Source organism: Passer domesticus, chromosome 6 (assembly GCF_036417665.1).
Source record: "Passer domesticus isolate bPasDom1 chromosome 6, bPasDom1.hap1, whole genome shotgun sequence".
Taxonomy (NCBI): Eukaryota; Metazoa; Chordata; class Aves; order Passeriformes; family Passeridae; genus Passer; species Passer domesticus.
The window spans coordinates 5,994,916-6,013,541 of NC_087479.1; the positions used below are offsets into that span (position 1 = coordinate 5,994,916).

Consider the following 18,626-nt stretch of genomic DNA (forward strand, 5'->3'; position numbering starts at 1 on the left):
TTGATGTTTTTTAAATGAAGGAAATGGAAGGCAAGCCCCATGAAGGAGCAGCAGGGCTGAGCAGGACAAGTGGAAGGAGCTGGAAAGCAAAGCTCTCTAGAGGGAGTGGGTGGAAGGAGCAGTTGGAGGGGAAAGAGGCTGTCTGCCTGGGAAATAGAGGATTATTGGAGACACATCACTAATTTCCCTATTTATTACATATTTCCCCTGAAAAATCATCACTGCTGCCTTTTCCTAGTGCAAAAGGATGCTGGTTTCTATCTAACCCCCGAGGAAACTTCAGATACAAGCTTTGCTCCACAGTGCTCAGAGTGATGCCCCCAGGGCTAGTGATGCCACTGGGTTTTCAACACAAGCTTACAGAGCTCAGCATCACTTGGCATCCCTGCAGGTCACTCTTCCTCCACTGCAGCTTTAGAAATGCTCAGCTGCACCCAAAGGGAGAGGGGCAGAGCCAGACCCTGCATTCACATCAGCTCTTTTTCACTACCCATCCCTCCCACCTGGTCATTGATTCTGAGCTTCTGCCCCAACACCCTGTACCCACCTGTATTTTGAGGCTCATAAAAGCCACCCTTTGAGCTGCTTTAACAGCCTGACATGACCTACATGGGCTGTCAGGAGCCAAATCTCCTGTGGTTAAACAGGTCCTGCAGACTAAGCACCAAGGGTTAATCATTAACTCCCTCTGGAGCGTGGCCTCTGGAAAAAGGCCATCCTGAGTCACACTCTTCGCTGAGGCAAACCCACAGCCAGAGAAACAGCAAATCTGGAAACCCTCCTGCTTCCTCCCTGCACTTCCGAGCAATATCCTCTCCTGGAGAGCGGGGCCAGCAGGGAGTGAAATATTTTGGGATGAGCTATGGAACGAGTCATGGTCCAGAAATACCACTTCTAAAAGCAGATTTTATCCCACTGTAGATGCATCTCTGCCTTTGCATTTCCCTGCTTTACCCCAGCCACAGAGGGGCTGACAACTTCACAGAATAATCTTTAAATATCTCTCCTGACCTCAGCACTGCACGGCTGCTGGATTTAGTGCAGGCTTCAGGTCCTCCTCAGGCTGCTGCTGACAGAACTGGATCATCACGGGATGCTTTTTGTCTCTCAGTCCCCTGAGTGACACAGTGTGATGCAGGAGGGGTGGGAGCACAAGGAGTTCATGCAGTGCAACCCCCAAGGATGGGATCAAGCCCACTGTCTCCACGGATGGAGAATCAGGGAGGACAAAGCCTCCACCCTGCCAAGCCAGTCCTGTGGGCTGGGATAAAACCAGCTGCTAGCAGGGCAGAGAAAGCAGGATATAGGGCTGCAGGCCAGGGGGAAATATTCCAGGGAAAGAAACATGCCTGGGAGACAGCTGGATTTCCCCTACTTCCTCTCAACAGGCACTGCCAAGGCCAGGTGCTGTCAGGTCTCTTTCCAGGACAACCCAGCAAAAATGTCTCATTTTTGGTTCCCTTTTATGAAATTTTGCTTGTCATGGGAATACAAAAAACAGCAACATCTGGGATGTGCTCTGGAGAGCTGAGTATGGTGGATGACACAGACAGCAAAGCAGAAGCACCAGCCAAAACTGGCAGCAGAGTAAAGAGCAAAAACTGCTCAGGGAACAATTCTGGATTGCTGGGAAGTCAGGCAACTGCCTGAGACTGATGTCCACCTTTGCCAGCCCCCTGGGACCCAGCAGGTGAAACTGGGTGTTACATGCATCTCGAGCAACAACTTGCTGTTAAACAAGGCTTTGGGCACACCCTGCACTTCCCAAACGACTGCCACTCCAGGGAGGTAGGAGTCCTATCCCCAGCTCTGCTGCCCTGCCCAAAAAGCAGACACTGCTCTCAGCTGGAGAAGTCCAGCCCCTCTCCTCAATGCCAGCCTACCATGTAGGTGATCTGGCCTCATAAATACACAGGAGCACAAGTAAGATTTACCCTGAGCTGCCAGGATATCCACCAGTGATTCTGCTGCTCACCAGTCATCACCACACAGGGCAGGACAGCCTAGAGCCTGCTGTGCACAGACATGGTCTCCAGCCCATGTAATTCCTGATTTCCTCCATGGCTGGAGCCTTCATTGATATGGTCTCACTCATTTTTAACTAAAAAGCAGGAGAAAAGCATTTGTCTCCACCAGCACATCTCCATCAGAGCAAGCAGTGGCACATGTGCTCTGCAGATCACTGTGATGGCATCACAAGTAGGGAAGTGGTGGCTGGGAACAGCCAGAGGAATGAGGACCAGAGGAGACCAGCAGCCAGGATCCAGATGGATGCCTGCTCCCAGAACCTCAGAGGATGCCACAGGCACCACTTCTCTGGCTCCTTCCCCCTGTGAGCAAGGAATTTCACAGCACAGCCTTTAAAAACCCATGAGAGCAAGGAGATCCTGGAAAGGGAAAGAGCCACCATCAGCTCCATCTAAACCCTTCCTCAGGAGATTAGATAGCACGTAATCTGCACTCACAATAATAATTACAAGGCTTTGCTTGATTTAACTCTCCCATTATCCAGACACACCAGGCCAGGCTCTGCTTATCCACCAGGGAGTGACAAGCAGCATCCCCTGCCCATTCTCCTGTTGATCCTGACCAGTGCCTGTAATTTGTTCACATCCCTTCTCCCCTCCCATTTAAATCTCGGGCATGGCAGGCCTCTGTCTAACAATAATACAGGGATTTCAGGGGTATTTATGAGAGGCTTAAAACTTAATCCTACATGAGCAAGGTAAGCCTGCTCTTGGCCTAAAATGTGGATGGAAAATCTGGTGCCATTGCTACAGCAGGAGAAAAGAGACATTTACAGCAGTGAGCACACTCTGAGTGGGGCAGTGACTGCCAGCACTGCCCAGCCACCCCCTGCAGCCAGGTGAGAGGCACAGTGGCAAATTAGGGAATGGAATCACAGAACCCTAGAATGGTTTGGGTTGGCAGGAAGCTTAAAGATTAGCTGGTTCCAATGCCACTGCTGCCAACAGGGACACCTGCCACTAGACCAGGTTGCTCCAAACCCCACCCAACCTGGCCTTAAAAAATTCCAGGGATGGAACATCCACAGCTTCTCTGGGCAACCTGTGCCAGTGTTTCAACACCCTCACTGTAAAAACCTTCTTCCCTCAATCTAACCTAAATAAACTTCCAGTTTGCAATCATTACCCCTTGTTCTACTGCAACAGCCCCTATTATAAGGTTTGTCCTCATCTGTTTTCTGAGCCCTCTTTAGGTACTGGGAGGGGCTCTAAGGACATGGTGAGCAGCCCCTCACCTGTGGCAAGGCCAGCCTCAGTGCCCACAGAGTTCCACACGGTCCTGATGTGCTGCTTGGGGGTGGGGACACCCATGTGGGTTGTGGGGACACTCTCTCCAGCCTGAATGGGCTGGGGACCAAAGACTTTATTTTCCCAAGGTCACTCCAGGCACACACCCATTTCTGTGACACCCCAAATGCCACCTGCCATCCCAAGAGCTGTGTCCTTCCCCCCAGCTCCTCCCCATCCTGCATGAGAGAGAAGGGGCTCAGCACCCAACAAGTCTCTTACTTTCTTCTTGCTGCAGTAGATCTGCCACTTCTTCTCTGCTGGCAGTGCAAACATGGCCTCTCTGTGCTTGTCTGTGAGGTCAAGCTCATCCTGGAAAGGGGAAAAGAAACACAAAACATGCACCATGAGTACACAAACAGGTGATGGCACAGACACAGCCCCCCAGACAAGCAGTGTAAATCAATGTGGGGTCACACCATGGCACAGCAGTGACACCACAGCATCACCCCATGACTCTTGATTTGTCAGGGCAATGATGCCAATTCTCATACTGCTCTTGCTGACCTCTCCTGACTCTGGGCTGCAAACTTCCCTGCCTTGTCCCTCCCAGACATCTCCTTCACTGCTTTTAAAGGCTGTAAGTGTTTTGGAAAGGACACCCATGAAGACACCACAGCTGCTCACAAGACTCACACTGACAGCTTCAGGTGAGCAATCTCATCTGAGACACACACAGCAAAGAAAAATTCAAACAGAGCCTTTCTTTTTTATCATCATTACTTCACTGGCACACCTCACCCCAAGTGGTCCAGCCCATTTCCATTGCTGACACCCTCATATCATCAAAAACTATAGTGTTTGGCTTTTGCTTTGTTTTCCTACAGCTAAAAATAGAAAGCTCTTTTCCTAATACCTACAGTTCATAAAGAGCTACATCCTCTCCATCAAAAGTGGATCACGTACTGCCTGGCAGAGATAAAGCTGTTTACTGACTGAAGCCTTTATTGGTTTATCTGATGTTTTAAAGTACACATCCATTTTCAGCTTGGAAGCTCGGTTAGCAGCGTGCCCTCCGCCAGGATGCCCGAGTTTTATCAAAGCCTCATCGCTTCCTGGTGCTAGATGTAGGTCAAAGCTTTTGTGAGGGAACTAAATAAAACATTCAGGCAGGGCTGGGAGGCTCGTTGCTAAAGCCAACATCGATCTTAGAACCATGGGTGCCTCTCAAAATCACCACCAGTGGTGATAATCCTCGTGCTGGAGGGGTTTGGGGGCAGCAGTGAGAAGCTGCAGAAGGTCACAGGAAAGCCCTGCCATGGCTTCAAGCCAACTCATCCCACCCAGACCGTGGATTTAACTAAGAGGATCCCCGTTAAAAATTACACATTTAATTCCAGCAACCAAAACACCCCATATGGAGAACTGTTAAAGCTTCCCTGCCTGAACAATAACACTTACCAACTACAACTGGCAGCTTCTGTACCCCAATCAAAGCCCCATTTGGGGAAGGCTGAGCAAGATGCCTCTGGCAAAAGATGGGTCCCTGCATCAGCAAGCCCACAGGCCACCAAGAAATTCAGCTGATATAATTCAAGCTCATACTGCACCCAGTAGCCAAGGAAGGGAGCTTTCAGCTATCTTGTAACCTAAACCTAGGGGCCCTCCAGCACCATAACCAGTGACAGAAGGCTGCTAGCAGTCCCAGGCACCTCAGAAAGGCTTATCAATACACTGCAGGTATTGATTGCTCTTCTTGTTGAAATTAGTCCTCAAAAGGAAAGGTGTTGCAGTTTTTTCTATTACGCTTTCATTGAGGAGGCTTTGCCTCTTCCCTGACCTTTTTATCCCAAATCTTCAAACCACCATGCTGCACAGAGCTGGTGCTGGTGGAGCTCTGGAAGCAGACTTGGACACCTTTACAACAGAAAAACCCATGCTGCCACAACAGAGACTGGGGAAAAAGAGAGGACTGAGAAAACCTGAGCCCTGTGCAAGCCACATCCCATCCTCCTGCACCCAGGGAGGAGAACCTGGGCTAGGGACTACTCCAACATGTGCCATGCTCAAACATTCCCATGTCCTTACAGTTTGGGAGGTCAGAGATTCCTATCAAGCAACCAACCTCCACCCCAGCCTTGGGCAAGTCTTGTCACCCTTCCATGCCTCTAAATCAAAACTGCACTTCCCCGTTGTCTCCTCAGGCTATGAGGCAGTCAAACATCCAAGCTCTGCTTCAGCCTCAGTCCATAGAAATCACAGAATGGTTTGGGTTGGGACAGACCTTAAATATTCCAACATTCTCCACCCCCTAAGCCAGGCTGCTCAGGGTCCCATAAAACCTGGCCTTGAACACTTTGAAAGTCTAAAGGTGATCAATAGGATGACAGCCACACAGGGACCCAGCTGAAATTCAGCTCACTGGAAAAGTAAATCTGGGAGTGTGGGGCAGGAGAAGGGTCTCTTGATGAATATTTACCTCTGTGGTGAGCGTTTGAGAGAGCACAGGAAACTGCTTCCACTGTGACCCCACTTTCTGGCCATGTGAATCTGATAATCAGGCCTGAAAGCACCAGCCACGCACATCTGCACTTAGGTCCTTAGAAAAATATTTACTGAAACTTTCAAAATGCCCATACCCTAAAAAGACAACTTGTGCAAATGTGAAGATTTATTAACAAGAAAAAAAAACCTAAACCAAGCTGAAACCTAAGCAGGAGCAAGAAAGGACAAAACAGAAGAACATATTAGGTAGGTGCTGGCACATGACAATGTGCAAACACATCCAAAAAAGGTGCAGAAATGCTTGTAAGTCTCACACAGCACATTTCATCGTGCCTCAGCTCTAACACGTTCAGTCATCACAGCCCTGCATCACTCAACAACACCTACCTAATGATATCTTGCAGGATGCTGGGGAGAGGTGTTTGAATAAATACTCTGTGGCACCCAGTGAATATGAAAATCCTCATAATCAAAGAGTGACTAACGACTCTTATTCGGAGCCGTAACAGTGACTCAGCTGTGAAGAGTCAGCTCTTTGCTGGTTTTCACGTGCATGGGGATTCCTGCAGCCACCTCCAGCCCTTTGCTTAGGCTCATCTGATGTGCATCTCAGTGCAGCCTGCTCAGAAACTACCCTTTCCATCTCCAAAAGATCAAGAAAAGACAGGAAAAACACCTGTTTGCTGGGGGCTCATAGCCCACTGTAGAAATGCAGCTCCCACAAAGCCTTTAACAATCTACTGGAGTCGCAGAGCAGCAGAGAAGCCATGCAGAAACTCACACCCATATGGGCCTTCAATTAACAATCACGAGCTTGATAATTAGGTGATTCTAACTGGAAATTCATTTATGGGCCATTTGCAATCCACACACTCCCACTACAGAGCGTGATGCTGGCAGCTGTTGAAGAGTGAGAAGACAACCAGTGGGTCGGTGTCCATCACCCTCACAGCCCTCACCCCTCACCTTTCACAGCTCTGCCCCTTCCACCTGGCTGCCTCCTGTGTCAGGATCTGCCAGCTTCACTATTTTTAATACATTTTTGGAATCAGGTCAGTGGCATAAAAAATAACAGCCTCGTTTTACCACCAAAGGAAGTCTCTGCCCAGAGTGTTTTTACTGGAAAGAGATATGCTGCTCTTAAATATTTATCCTGTACAGCTAAACTATTCACCTTTACATCAGGAAATAGGTTTCCACATTAAATCTTCATTTGAATATGGTTTTAAAAAAACCTCATAGGGAAGCTTTGATTCGCAGTGTGTATTTTGCTATTTCCAGGAGGTACAACACTTCCATGCTGTGTGCTCTGCTGACAGCTCTCCTTTCCAGCCAAGCAAACCTCACTCAGGCCCTCTCTCTGAGCACAGCACGAGCTCCACTGAAGGTGAGATCTCACAGCATTCCTCTAAAGTTACCTAGGAAATGTGTGGCTCAACTCAGCACATGGTGAGCACAACCCTGTGAGCCAAACAAGAGGTCCATGCTCTCCCTTGGAGGACACATAGCAGCACTCAGGGACAGACATTCCCATGGCCTGCACCTCCCCAAGCTCGCAACTCCATGGTGTGAGGAGCCCTGTGGTCAATCAACCCCCTGGGCCATTGTCCTGGGCAATGTACAGATGGCTTTTTGAGTATCTCCAAGGAGGGAGATGCCACCACCTCTCTGGTTGGGAGCCAGTGCCATCTCCTACCACCTCCTGAAGGCAAAGCCACATCAAGCAAAAAAAACACTGGAAGAAATGTTTGACCCTCCCAGCAGGAAAAGCATCAAGTCCAGCCTCAGACTCACAGCACAGTCCTTGGAGACAAACTCCTGTCCCTGCCACTTCACTCATGCCATGTTTTAACGAGCACCTTCCACAGACTGAGAGCCACAGACAATAGTGGGGGCAACAGGAGGGAGACAAAAGGATGCTGAAAATCTCCTGACTTCAGGAATGACCTCCAGGATGGGTTCCTGGAGCTGGGTGAGCCCAAATGCTGCCCACCCATGTCCACAAGATCACAGTGTGATCAGCATGGGTTCCTCCCCTACATCCCACAGGTCCTTCATGTCATCAAACATTCTGCATGAAACATCTGGGGAGTAAAGATTAAATAAGGAACAACTTCTTATAGAGGGGTCTGCAACTCCAAAATATCCTTAGAGGACGTAAGAAAAGAAGACGAAAAACCTTTAAATCTAATGTACCTTTCTGGTTGATAACTTGTGTAAGTTTAGGACATGGAGGAGACTGGTGGTCACACCCTGGCCACAACTGAAATAATGATTCTTTTAAATTTGCTGGTTTGTGCTGGGTTTGTATAAACATACATATATATGTTTAGAGAGTGACAGAAAAGCTTGTTTTGGACAGGATCATAAAAATCAGCTTGTTTCAATGCGTTCCCTGTGAGCAGGGATGCCACCCACTAGACCAAGCTGCTCCAAGTCACACCCAACCTGGCTTTAAAATTTTCAGGGAAGAGGCATCCACAACTTCTCTCTCTGAATTTACATATACATACAGGTGAGAATAAATAAATAAATAAATAAATAAATACACACACATATACAGAAAGATGTCACTGGATCACTAAATGACCAACATAATAAACAGCAAGTGAATTTACTCCTGGTGGATGGATGCACAGAGTTTAGAAACTTCTGTAAGCGAGGCTATAGCATGTAAAGATGAGATCTCTTGGATCATCAAATGAAGCATGAGAGAGATCCAAGAATGTTCAAACAAACTGGAAAAAAAAAAAAAGGAAAAAACAAAGTGTGAACTTTTTGGCAATGTTTGGCATTAAGGGGTCCAGCATGGGAATTAAAAAGTCAATAAATAATGGCCTGTTGAAGCCTGCACCGCCTTCCTTTCTCAGGGGTCATATTGCTTTTTCACTCTCTTCCAGGCATTCTTCTCCAAGTTCATCAATTTGATTTATCCCAGAGCGCTGTGGTGTCAGGGGAAATGGCAATCAGCATTTTTCCCCCCATTCCTCATCTCTTGTTTTTCCGCTGCCCGTGCGGCCGGAGCAGCAGCTGCTGCTTCCAGTGCTGGCCCTGCTGCCTTCAGCAAACCCCTGCCCCAGAACACACCCTACTCAGCTCCTTATTCTCCTTTTAAGCTGTTTTCTTGGAAAGAAAAAAAGACATATTAATCCTTATTAACCAGTGGCTGTTACAAACAACCCCCTGTCTCCACAGCCACCCTGTGCCGCAGGAGGAGCTCCTCCAGCTGCAGCTTTATTTAGGCAACTACAATTTTCAGTGTATGCAGATTTATCTCAGGGTTTTTTTTAAAAGTCTGTTGGTTTTATTATCACTAATAAAAATGCCTCATCCTCAGCACAGTTCTTTTCAGCTACAGTACCCTGATAGCTTAAAAACAGCTCCTCAGACAAGCCAACCCCTGCTAATATTATCACTGTGTATTTTTAATTTCTCCATGACAACTAGCAGCTGCAATTACAGAACATGAACAAAAATCAACTATTCATATTTTTAATGAATAAGCATAACTGATAAAAGATTGTTATTCATTTTGCCTTTATGAATTTCCTGAATAAAGGAAATTGCTTACAGCCAAGCAAATGAGTAGCAGCAACAAGGAATAACAGAAGCACTCGGAAGTGCTCATGCCTAGTTAACCTCTTCCCACAATGAATTTTTCTTCCTAGTCTCAGAAAGACCCCCATCCACAGTTATTGACCTGAACACACTGGACAGACACAAATGAAATATATATTCCTTCCTCCTCCTGCAGGAAAGATTATGGCCATCAATAGCTGATTTAGCCCTTCAATAAACTCCAGCTGCAGCTGATTCATGTTCCCATCAGTTCAGACACCTAACTGAGGCAGACAGCATGTAATGCTTTAATATTTTAATTCAATAATTATTTTAATAGGCCAAAGGTTTCAAAGCTGCTCATATTTCAATATTAGTGTATTTTAAAAGAGCTGTTCACTAAATTTCTCCTTTTTTGTTATCATATATATATATATATATATACACACTTCTTTTTAATGTTATTTATTGAGCTCAGCCTCCTGTGACCTTTTCACTGACCTCATCTGGAAAACCTTTCTCCCATTTTAATTAACCCAGGGTACTTTTCCAGCCTGAGTTATTGATCTGCACAGTTTCACCCTGCAGAGCACTCTCAGATCTAGAAGCCCTGCAGGTGCATCACCAGTGTGCTTTTTTCCATACAATTGTACACACAGCCTGAAAAAACAACAAAAATATGTCTCAGCCTATTATCTACTACTGTGGCAGCTCAAATGGATTCAATCCAATCAAGCAGAGCTGGGGATGGCTGTTCTTTGGTGGGAGCACCTCCTACCATAAAGCATAGAGCTGGCAAATAAGTAAGGCTTCAGATGTGGACCTCTCACCTCTTTACAGAACCCAAGCAGCAGCCCCCTTTCCAGCCAGATTTTACACTTCTCTGCTGCTGGCATCCCAGGGAGCTGCTCAAGCTGGAAATCAAGCCAACAGGTCAAGAGTGGCTCCAGATGTCCCCTGCCTGACAGGGATGCTCAGGTAGGAACACTGTGGATAGTTGGTCTGGGGCTGGACCATGCCAAGGTTTCCCCAGATAATGCTCTGGGAAGGGTTTCAAAAGGGGCTGGATGCAATCTGAGGCTACAGAGCCCCACACCAGCTTAATCCTGAAAGTATCCCAAGAGATATCACTCTGGTTGTGGGAACTAAAGAAAGCAGCCACAGGAAGTAGAAGCCAGCTGTAGCCTGATGCAGATGGAGCAACAGAGGATGGAAAAGGATGGGATAAGTCCTCATCCTCCACAGGCCTGGCTTTAGTCACACCTGGAATCCCAACAGCATTTTCAAGAACTTACTCAGTGCAAAGCAGAGTCACCCTAAGAGAAGGATACTTCTGACCAAGGCTGGAAGAGACTTGGAACAACCTGGTCTGGTGGAAGGTGTCCCTGTCCATGGCAGGGGGCTGGAATGAGATGATCTTTAAGGTCCCTTCCAACCCAAACCATTCTGTGACTTCTATGATTTCAGGGTTGCACACCCAGCAGATGTCACCTGTAAGCAGGCACAGACTGGCTTATAGAAGTTGGGTGTGGTGGGGAAAGGAAAGCTGATCCCTGTAAATAATGGTATTGATTTGGACACTGGAGTTCATGGGAATTGGGATCGCTGGGCACTCAGGCAGGATCCTCCCTGCAGGGCTGCAAAAGCCTCAGCTGCCAAAAGCTGACCTTGGTGACGTTCCCACGCTGAGGAACACCCAGACTCTGCCAACAGCAGATACTACAGCAGCACAGACAGCTTCCACTTGTATCTGCAAATGGATACACAGCAGGCACAGGCTATTCCCAGCAGGAATGCTTCCAGCTGAGCATGGTGATAGAGCACAACTCATCTGATGTCCAGTCCTGCTCATAACTCCAGCAACACCACCCAACCACTGAGCAGTGAGGAAGAAGACTGCTGCTGGAGCAGATTCCCTGTCCAAAGAGGATGGTACCTTCCATGGTGACCTGTGCCAGAAATACTCGCAGCAAGTGCAAGCCAAAAACCTAAATGCCTCAATTAAGGTCACTGATGCATTACCAAATGAGCTGCCAGGCATCTCCCAGGGATGTGGCCTCCTCTTTTACGAAGTGCAAAGTGGAAAGCATTTAGCAGGTAGACTATATTATTTTTCCACATCACTTGGACTTCTGGAAACAAAGGGGTTCCTTATGTGCTCTCTGCCTTCAGCTGAAATTCACATTGTGCTGTAACATAGCTCCTTTGTAGAATCTGGGGTTGGGAACAGCACGTTTTTTGGGCAAGCCCCCACGCTGGTTTGTAGCAGTAACAGATACTGCAATTACCGGGCTATTTCTGCTGAAATACAGAGTTCCTTGGTGGATTGGTTCATTCAGGTCCAGGGAACACACTGTAGGCAGAAAACCCTTATTTTCTAACCAAGTAGGTGTGTGACTTCTCTATCAGATGCTTGCCTATCAAAAGGTACATTTAGAGATTAGCTGGGAGGGTGTTAACAACACAAGGTGATGAAAACAAGCGCCGTGAGCGCTGGTCTGGGATGGGAGCCTGGCAGGTCCAGACTGCTCACATCAGTAAAACAAAAACTGGGCAGCCTGGTAAAGTGTCCATATGGCACACGGATCCCTGCAGAGTGAATTTAAAAGCAGATGTTACCTATCACTTGGTTTGCCTTCTTAAAAGTGATTCATAAGCCAAGGGAGCTTGGTTTTGGGAGACAGCAGTGGCATGGGGTCAGGAGCTCCATGTTCAGCATCTGCCTCTGGATGGACTCTGCAGCAAGGGGTGACTTGCCTAGGACACAAGGACTGTCATTTTTTCCAGACACCAACCATATGCTTTTCTTTGCAGATATAGGGGAAATGGCTTTGGTCACCATTCAGTGGTTCTCAAAATCCTGAAGCCCTTAATGCTGACAGGACCAGGCAGCAAAATACGACAGCTGACCTGCAAGCATGAAATGCAAAGCTTGGCTTTGCAGCTGATCCCTCAGCTGCTACTTAAAAGCCGTGTTGTTTTGCAAAGCCCAAAACCTCATACTTTTTCCTTATTGGATTAGAAACTGGGGGGAAAAGCACATTGCTGAAGTTCCTGAGTACAACGGAGATTGCTAGCAATGAGTTCCCAACGCTGAGCTGTTAGTGACACACAGCAGTGCTCACACTGACCACACCACCATTCCTCCTCACGTTTATATGCTCCCTGCCCAAGCAGCATATAAAAGAGCCATCATCCCAGCATGCCAAGAGGAAGGGGAGGCACAGCTCCAAGGGACAGTTATGCAGGGAGAATCCTGTCCCAGCACTGCACTCCATGAGCCACAGACCTATCGACCACCACGAAACATTTCAAAGGCAACAGATTTAATGTCTGTGACAGGGGATGCTATCTCCTCACTATCTCCTGATAGCATCCAGAGAGCAGCTCGGATGAAATGCATTAGTTGCCCCAAGTACAGCAGAAACAAATGCTGTGATAAATCTTATAAGCTGCCAGAGACCTTTTTATTGTTCCTCAGGCTCACAAGTTTCCACTACTTCATAAAGCAGCAGGGAGGGGATACAGCCGCCTTCCATGTGAGGGGAAGGCATAAAACCTAGGCAGCATCAGTGGGAAAAGGTCTGCACCCATCCTGAGTTTGGGGGGCTGGGGACACTGCACAGCCACAAGCCTCTGGTGTCACCTTCCCAAATTCCAAAAAACTTGTCAACTGCTGGAGTCTGGGCAGAGGCAGGAAGGTTACCTGCTCTGGTTTCACAGGCTAAAAACAGGCTGCTGCACATCACAGGCGGGATGCAGGGCAGGATGAAGGTTGCTCTAATTTCTTCTGCATCACTAACTCAGAAGTGAAAAGGCTGTGAAGCCCCATTGGGAGCAGTAAATGGAATTTCCTCAAAGCCTGGGCAAGACAAGCGTTGAGGAATGTCTGGGGCAGCATCTCTGAACTCATCCCTCCACCAGCAGGGATGGAGGCAGGGAGCAGGGTGTGGGATCAGGGAGAGGCAGAATCTTGTGCTTCAGGGGCAAGCAAACCCACACCAGACTCAGCTCCTCTAAATATCTAACCTATGTCAGTAGCCACCAGAGCATCACTCTCATCCTGCAGGGATGGAGATGCCACTGTGACCCACCCCACTGTGAAGAGAGACAGAGAGGGGTCCTGGGTCATTCTGGGGCTCCTCCCATCCCCTCTAAACCAAGCCATCCCAGCCCCCTGCCCAGTGCACACCACCACACACAGGGCGTTTCGTTACGAGCCTCGGAGTGACAAGGAGTGTTAAGCAGATATAAAGGACATCAGTCATTCACCCATCTGGTGGAAAGTCTAGTTGCTGGGTGGAAAATAGAGAGGATTGTTATGGCAAGATCTACCATATGGCACCATTATGCGGAGCTTTGCAAGTGCTTTCTCTGAGTGTGCAAGCAAGATTTCAGCCTTTGAAGAAATGCTGTATTGTTAGCCTGGATACGCAGGAGCCTCTTGAAAGAAGATGTGGCAGATGGCACAGCTTTGTTCTCTTGGTTCACAGGCAGTTCGTGCAACCCCAGATTTCCTCCTCTCTGGGGCACAGTGATCAGTGATCCTCCTGATGTGTCCTATGGGAGGCTCCTGAAACTCCCTAAATCCAATGGATGCTGCCTGGCAGGTGCCACACCTCTGCAGGATCCTCAGGAAGCAAACAGTACCTACCCGAGCTAGCAGGATACAGTGGTGCTGATGCACGGAAAGCTGCACAAAATCATACAGCATTGTCCCAGCCAGAGGAGCTGCAAATCAGTAAATCTTGCTGAAATCCTCTGCTTTTGTTTGTGCCTCTCTGCCAGCACCTGCTCCTCCCTGGGTGGCTGAGCCTGGCCGGAGCCCCGGCAGGACAGGGGACAAAGAAAAGCCTTTCAGACAGGGCCGGTGCCTGCCTGAGCGACATCCCAACAATGCTCCAACAAAACCCATTCACACCACGCCGGGGAGAGGCAGAGAAAGGGAAAAGGTTCCTCTGGGAGGAAGCAGTGATCAGTCATTGACCACAACAACAACATCTGCATCTGCCCTGAGCCAGGGAAAAGCCCCTGCCTGCTGCATGCGGAAGGGACAGGGAGCATCGTCCCTGCAGTCTGGGATGATGAGCAGGCATTACTTATTGCTGAAATTTGTGCCCAGGTAAAAAAAAAAAATCCCATTTCCCTGTAGTTCCTAATGCAACTAAGTGAAAAACACTTGCGCACACACAGAATAAACCCCTAACTATTTATCTGTTCTATTTACCTATCCCAATTAAAATCCAAAGTGTCCATCTATCACAAAACAGGCCAAAAAAACAAACACTGGGAGAGCAGCCCAAGCCTTTAGCTGACCTTGGAGTCACAGCTGCTCCACATCCCTCTGCAGCTCAGGCCCCCATCCTCTGCTGCTGGCATGGGACAATCAACATCTCACACTGTGGATGTTTCCAGCCTCAGATCAACAAGGCACACTTAAAAACACACAAGGCTCAGGGAATATTTTGCAGGATGGCTCTAAAAAGAAAGGGACTTTGCCCTTCGATGTAGGCAGTAGGCTGGGATCTGTGGAGCAGGGATCCCACTCTGTTGTTTGTGTCTGTGGGAGGATTGTCCATGCCCACTGCTGCAATGTCCCCAAAGATACCCCCCATCCCAGGCCTGAAATCCTCCATCCCTCCCACTCTGATCCCTGATGCAAACAAGTGAAGTAGAAAAGTCAGGATAAAGCTGCAAGGGAAGAGTTGGCAAAGGACCAACTCCAGCTGGCAAAGCCTCCAGCTCCCCTCCAACCCCTTTAACTTCCCTCAACCCAATGGGCTGAGACAGCCAAGGACTTTGGAGGGAGCCCCAGTCCCACAGAGCAGGCACAAGCCATCCCACCCAGGAGGGCCAAGCACGATGGCATGGGGCTCCTGCAGGAGTAAAGATCAGCCCAGCACCTCTGAGTGCTTTCTCTGTCTCCCTTCCAAATGTTACACAGTGGGTTTGTACAGGAACAGTGGGACACTTTCCAAACCATTTAACTAATGCTGAAATTTAACACCCGACACCAACAGGTTACAGAGAGCAAGAAGGAGTCTTTGTAAGGACCGGGGGAAGATTTGCAACTGCACTCCCCTGAATGGGGATCTGCCTTCTTGTGCCCACAGGGCAGAGCCTGCTTCCCTCTCCCTCCCACCCAGTGCTGGATGTGCCTGATAGGTTTTTTGGGGAGCCAGGGGTTTGCAGCTGCTTGTGCAGGAGCACGGTGGGCACCCACTGCCCCCCTCCCTGCATGACTTCAGTGCCCAGGGAGCTCCTGCTGCCAGCATGCCCTGGAGCAGCAGCTGCCTCCGGGCCTTTTTCTCACCCTTGGCTGGGGAAAAATAACTAAAAATCTCCACAGCATGGAGAAGGGCTGGGGAGCAGAAGGGCCACACCAGGGTGTGTCCCAGGCTGGATTGGCTCCTGCCTTGCTGCACACACAGAGGTTCCCTGTGGCACTGCCACTGCACAAAGCACCTGGAGGAGTTTGGAAGAGATGTTTTGAAAATCCTGGGCTGAGATGAGGTGCACAGGCTTGGTGGGGCTCCAGCAAATGAGCCTCCAGAGATGCCTCCTTCAGCCCAACAAGGCTTTGGCTGGGGCATGGGAAAAGTGATCCATGGGAAAGAATTTCCTCAGGAAAACTTGATTTGGCCAAGTTATCAGCGGAGAATAAACTGGAACAGAGACAGCCACTTCTCCTGAACAAACCCAACCTGAGCAGAAGAGTTCTGCTGCAGGGATACTTCATCCCCACTGTGCTGTGTTGGTGTCCTGGTCTGCCACACCCTTGGAGAAGGATGTCTTGGCAAAACCAGCTTTTATAATACAATCTGGAGCTTTCCTCTACCAAGAGGCCTGGCTCAACAGGTCCATGCTGCCTGGCATCTAATGGGATGTGCTGTACCTTGAGGTGTGACCAGTGTCACAATTCCCAGCTCCCTCTACACATCCAAGCACTGTAGGAAAACCTCATTGCACTGCTGCATGAACTCAAAGTAGAACACCATCCAAAATACCACACCAAAATGTTTTTGCTTAGAGGAAATTAAAGCTTTTTTTGGCTGTCAATTTTTTTCTTAATCCATGTTTTTCTAAGTTTTGGAATCAAGGGTTCCAAGAAACAATATCCTGACTTTCCAAACCTCAGTGCAGCCCACACCTGACAATTTCTGCGAAGCTCAGTGCCCAGCAAGTAAAGTCACTTTGCACCTATGGGGAACATGCTGTTTTACCAGCTTGGACCCAACCCCCTGCTATAAGAAATTAAGAGTTTCTAATGAGAGAGACCACCCCAAAACAGCAGGATTTCAGGGAGTAGCAGAGCTCAGGGTTCAGTAACAGCAGCCTCCCTTCACACCAAAGTTTGACTAGAAACTAAAACCCAAGGCTGGGGAGACTACAAAGAGGAGGATGAGGGGAAAGAGGGAGAAACCCCAAAACTAACACTGAAATTAAGAAGTATCCTACTTACCACCAGCTCGGTGAACATGGCATCCAGCTCCTCCACGGGCGGCATGGGCAGCGAGGGCTCCATGGTCTGCAGGGCGAAGCTGCTGTCATTGCGCAGCCGGTACGTGATCTCGGGGTGGTCGCTGCTGCGGAAGCAGCAGAAGATGAAGGAGATCCCCCGGCCGCTCCTCTTCCTCGGGGCCATGGCCACAATCCTGTGTGTCCCTCCCTCCCGGGCACTAGATCCTGCGGGGAAGAGAAGAGAGGAGGCTGGAGCAGGCGCCCCGCAGCGCTGCGCTCCCGTCCCGCGGTGGGAGGAGGAACCGAGCCACCCACGCGCTCGGCACGGAGGGGAAGAGCAGAAGAGACGGTTTCCATGCCAAATATTTCTGCTCAGATTTGACGTTTACAGTCCTGGCAACCTTGACGACCACGCAAATTAAAAAAGATGCATTTGCTTTGCCTCGTGCCAGAGCTGGCAGCCGCAGGGGTCACGCCACTGTCCCCGTGGGATGAGGAGTCCTGGGCCCCACCGCTGTTGCCAATCCCAGTAAAGCTGCACCAATCTCCCCGTGCCATGGCAGCCAGGCCAGCCCCCTCGTACCCACACCTCACATCCCTTCATGCCAGGAGTACGGAAAATTCAGGGAACTGCTGTCAGAACAGCTGGATGTGCTTGGGGCCACCAGGCCCCCACCATGGGTGATTCAATCCTTGAAGGCCTCATGTGGCTCAGCATGCTCCGAGCTACAGCCAGCAGCAGAGCTGAAAAAATATCCTACATGCTTCCCCCAACTCTTAAATGTGTCCCTAAACATCCACCAGCAATCCCCTGAACGGCGGCTCTTTTTCATGGAAAGTTTTGCTTGGCTTTAATTAGATAAACCTTACTTACAGCTCCAGTAAATATTTACAAGAGGCGATTTCAGCTGATAAAAATCACACAGTGCCAGTAGCTCAGATTTTCCTAAGCAGTGCTGATGTCGGGCATCGCTCACACCGGTGGCTCCTTGGGTTTTGCTGATTTCTGAAACTCTGGTTGGGAGCAAAGCTCAGGGCAGGAACCATGTGCCCTGCCTGCCTAATGACAGCAAGGATCAGGCAAAAGCTACCCCAAAACTGGGACTCTTAAGTCAGCAACACAAGAGGAGAGTCACCTATGAGGAATGAGGAGTGTGGAGAAACACTCTAATGAGAAAAATCAACCAGCAAAGTAGGGAATTTTTGAAAGCCTAAACATTTGTCTTACAAAGTTACACACCCACATATTTTATCTCTGCGAAACAAGACACTGAGATGTTAAGAGACTGGACAAACAGCCAAGGTTGAAATATGGATGACTCAGATTTATTAACAAAGCTATGAAGAGACTCGGGGGAAAAAAGGTCAGCATTTGGAAAGGAGTGTCTGATCTCCCTGGAGCCTGCCATTCCCTCCAACTATGGATTTATACAGCAGAATAAACAGCTGCTGTGCCCTGTGGAGAGCGAGGGCTTGGGTCAGACCCAAGGTCAGACCCTGCACCACCACAGCATGGCAAACACTGCCCTCTAAAAGCAGGGAGATTGCAGAAAATTCAAGCTCTACCCACAGTTCTTTAACAGAGGACTTGACCCTTGACATGATCTCGATGGCACGTTTCTAGCACATGGTGTAATCATCTGCTGAACCACAAATGATGGGAAACAGCTATTGGATCTTCACGCAGGATAACCCCAGGCTGTGCAATTGCTCTGTGCCCAGCCTGGAGAGACCCCCCCTTCCTGAAGGGCCCCAAATCTCATTTCACATTTTTACATCTTGGATGTAGAAATATGCAGCCGCTGGAGGAATTTCAGCTGCCATGAAAGCTCTCTCATCACGGCTCCC

The 18,626-nt window shown here is 48.8% G+C and overlaps 1 protein-coding gene across 4 annotated transcripts in view; it reads right to left on the minus strand.

Moving 5' to 3' along the window:
- The window catches only part of DAAM1 (dishevelled associated activator of morphogenesis 1), a 103,372-nt gene that overhangs the window by 35,951 nt on the left and 48,795 nt on the right, over nucleotides 1-18,626 (minus strand). For all 4 annotated transcript variants that reach the window (XM_064422984.1, XM_064422986.1, XM_064422983.1 and 1 more), the window contains 2 exons: nucleotides 16,780-17,003; nucleotides 3,537-3,626 (listed from right to left, as the gene is read on the minus strand). In XM_064422984.1, the coding sequence (XP_064279054.1) occupies nucleotides 3,537-3,626; nucleotides 16,780-16,962 (273 nt within the window). In that variant the 5' untranslated portion in view covers nucleotides 16,963-17,003. The remainder of the gene's footprint in view (nucleotides 1-3,536; nucleotides 3,627-16,779; nucleotides 17,004-18,626) is intronic.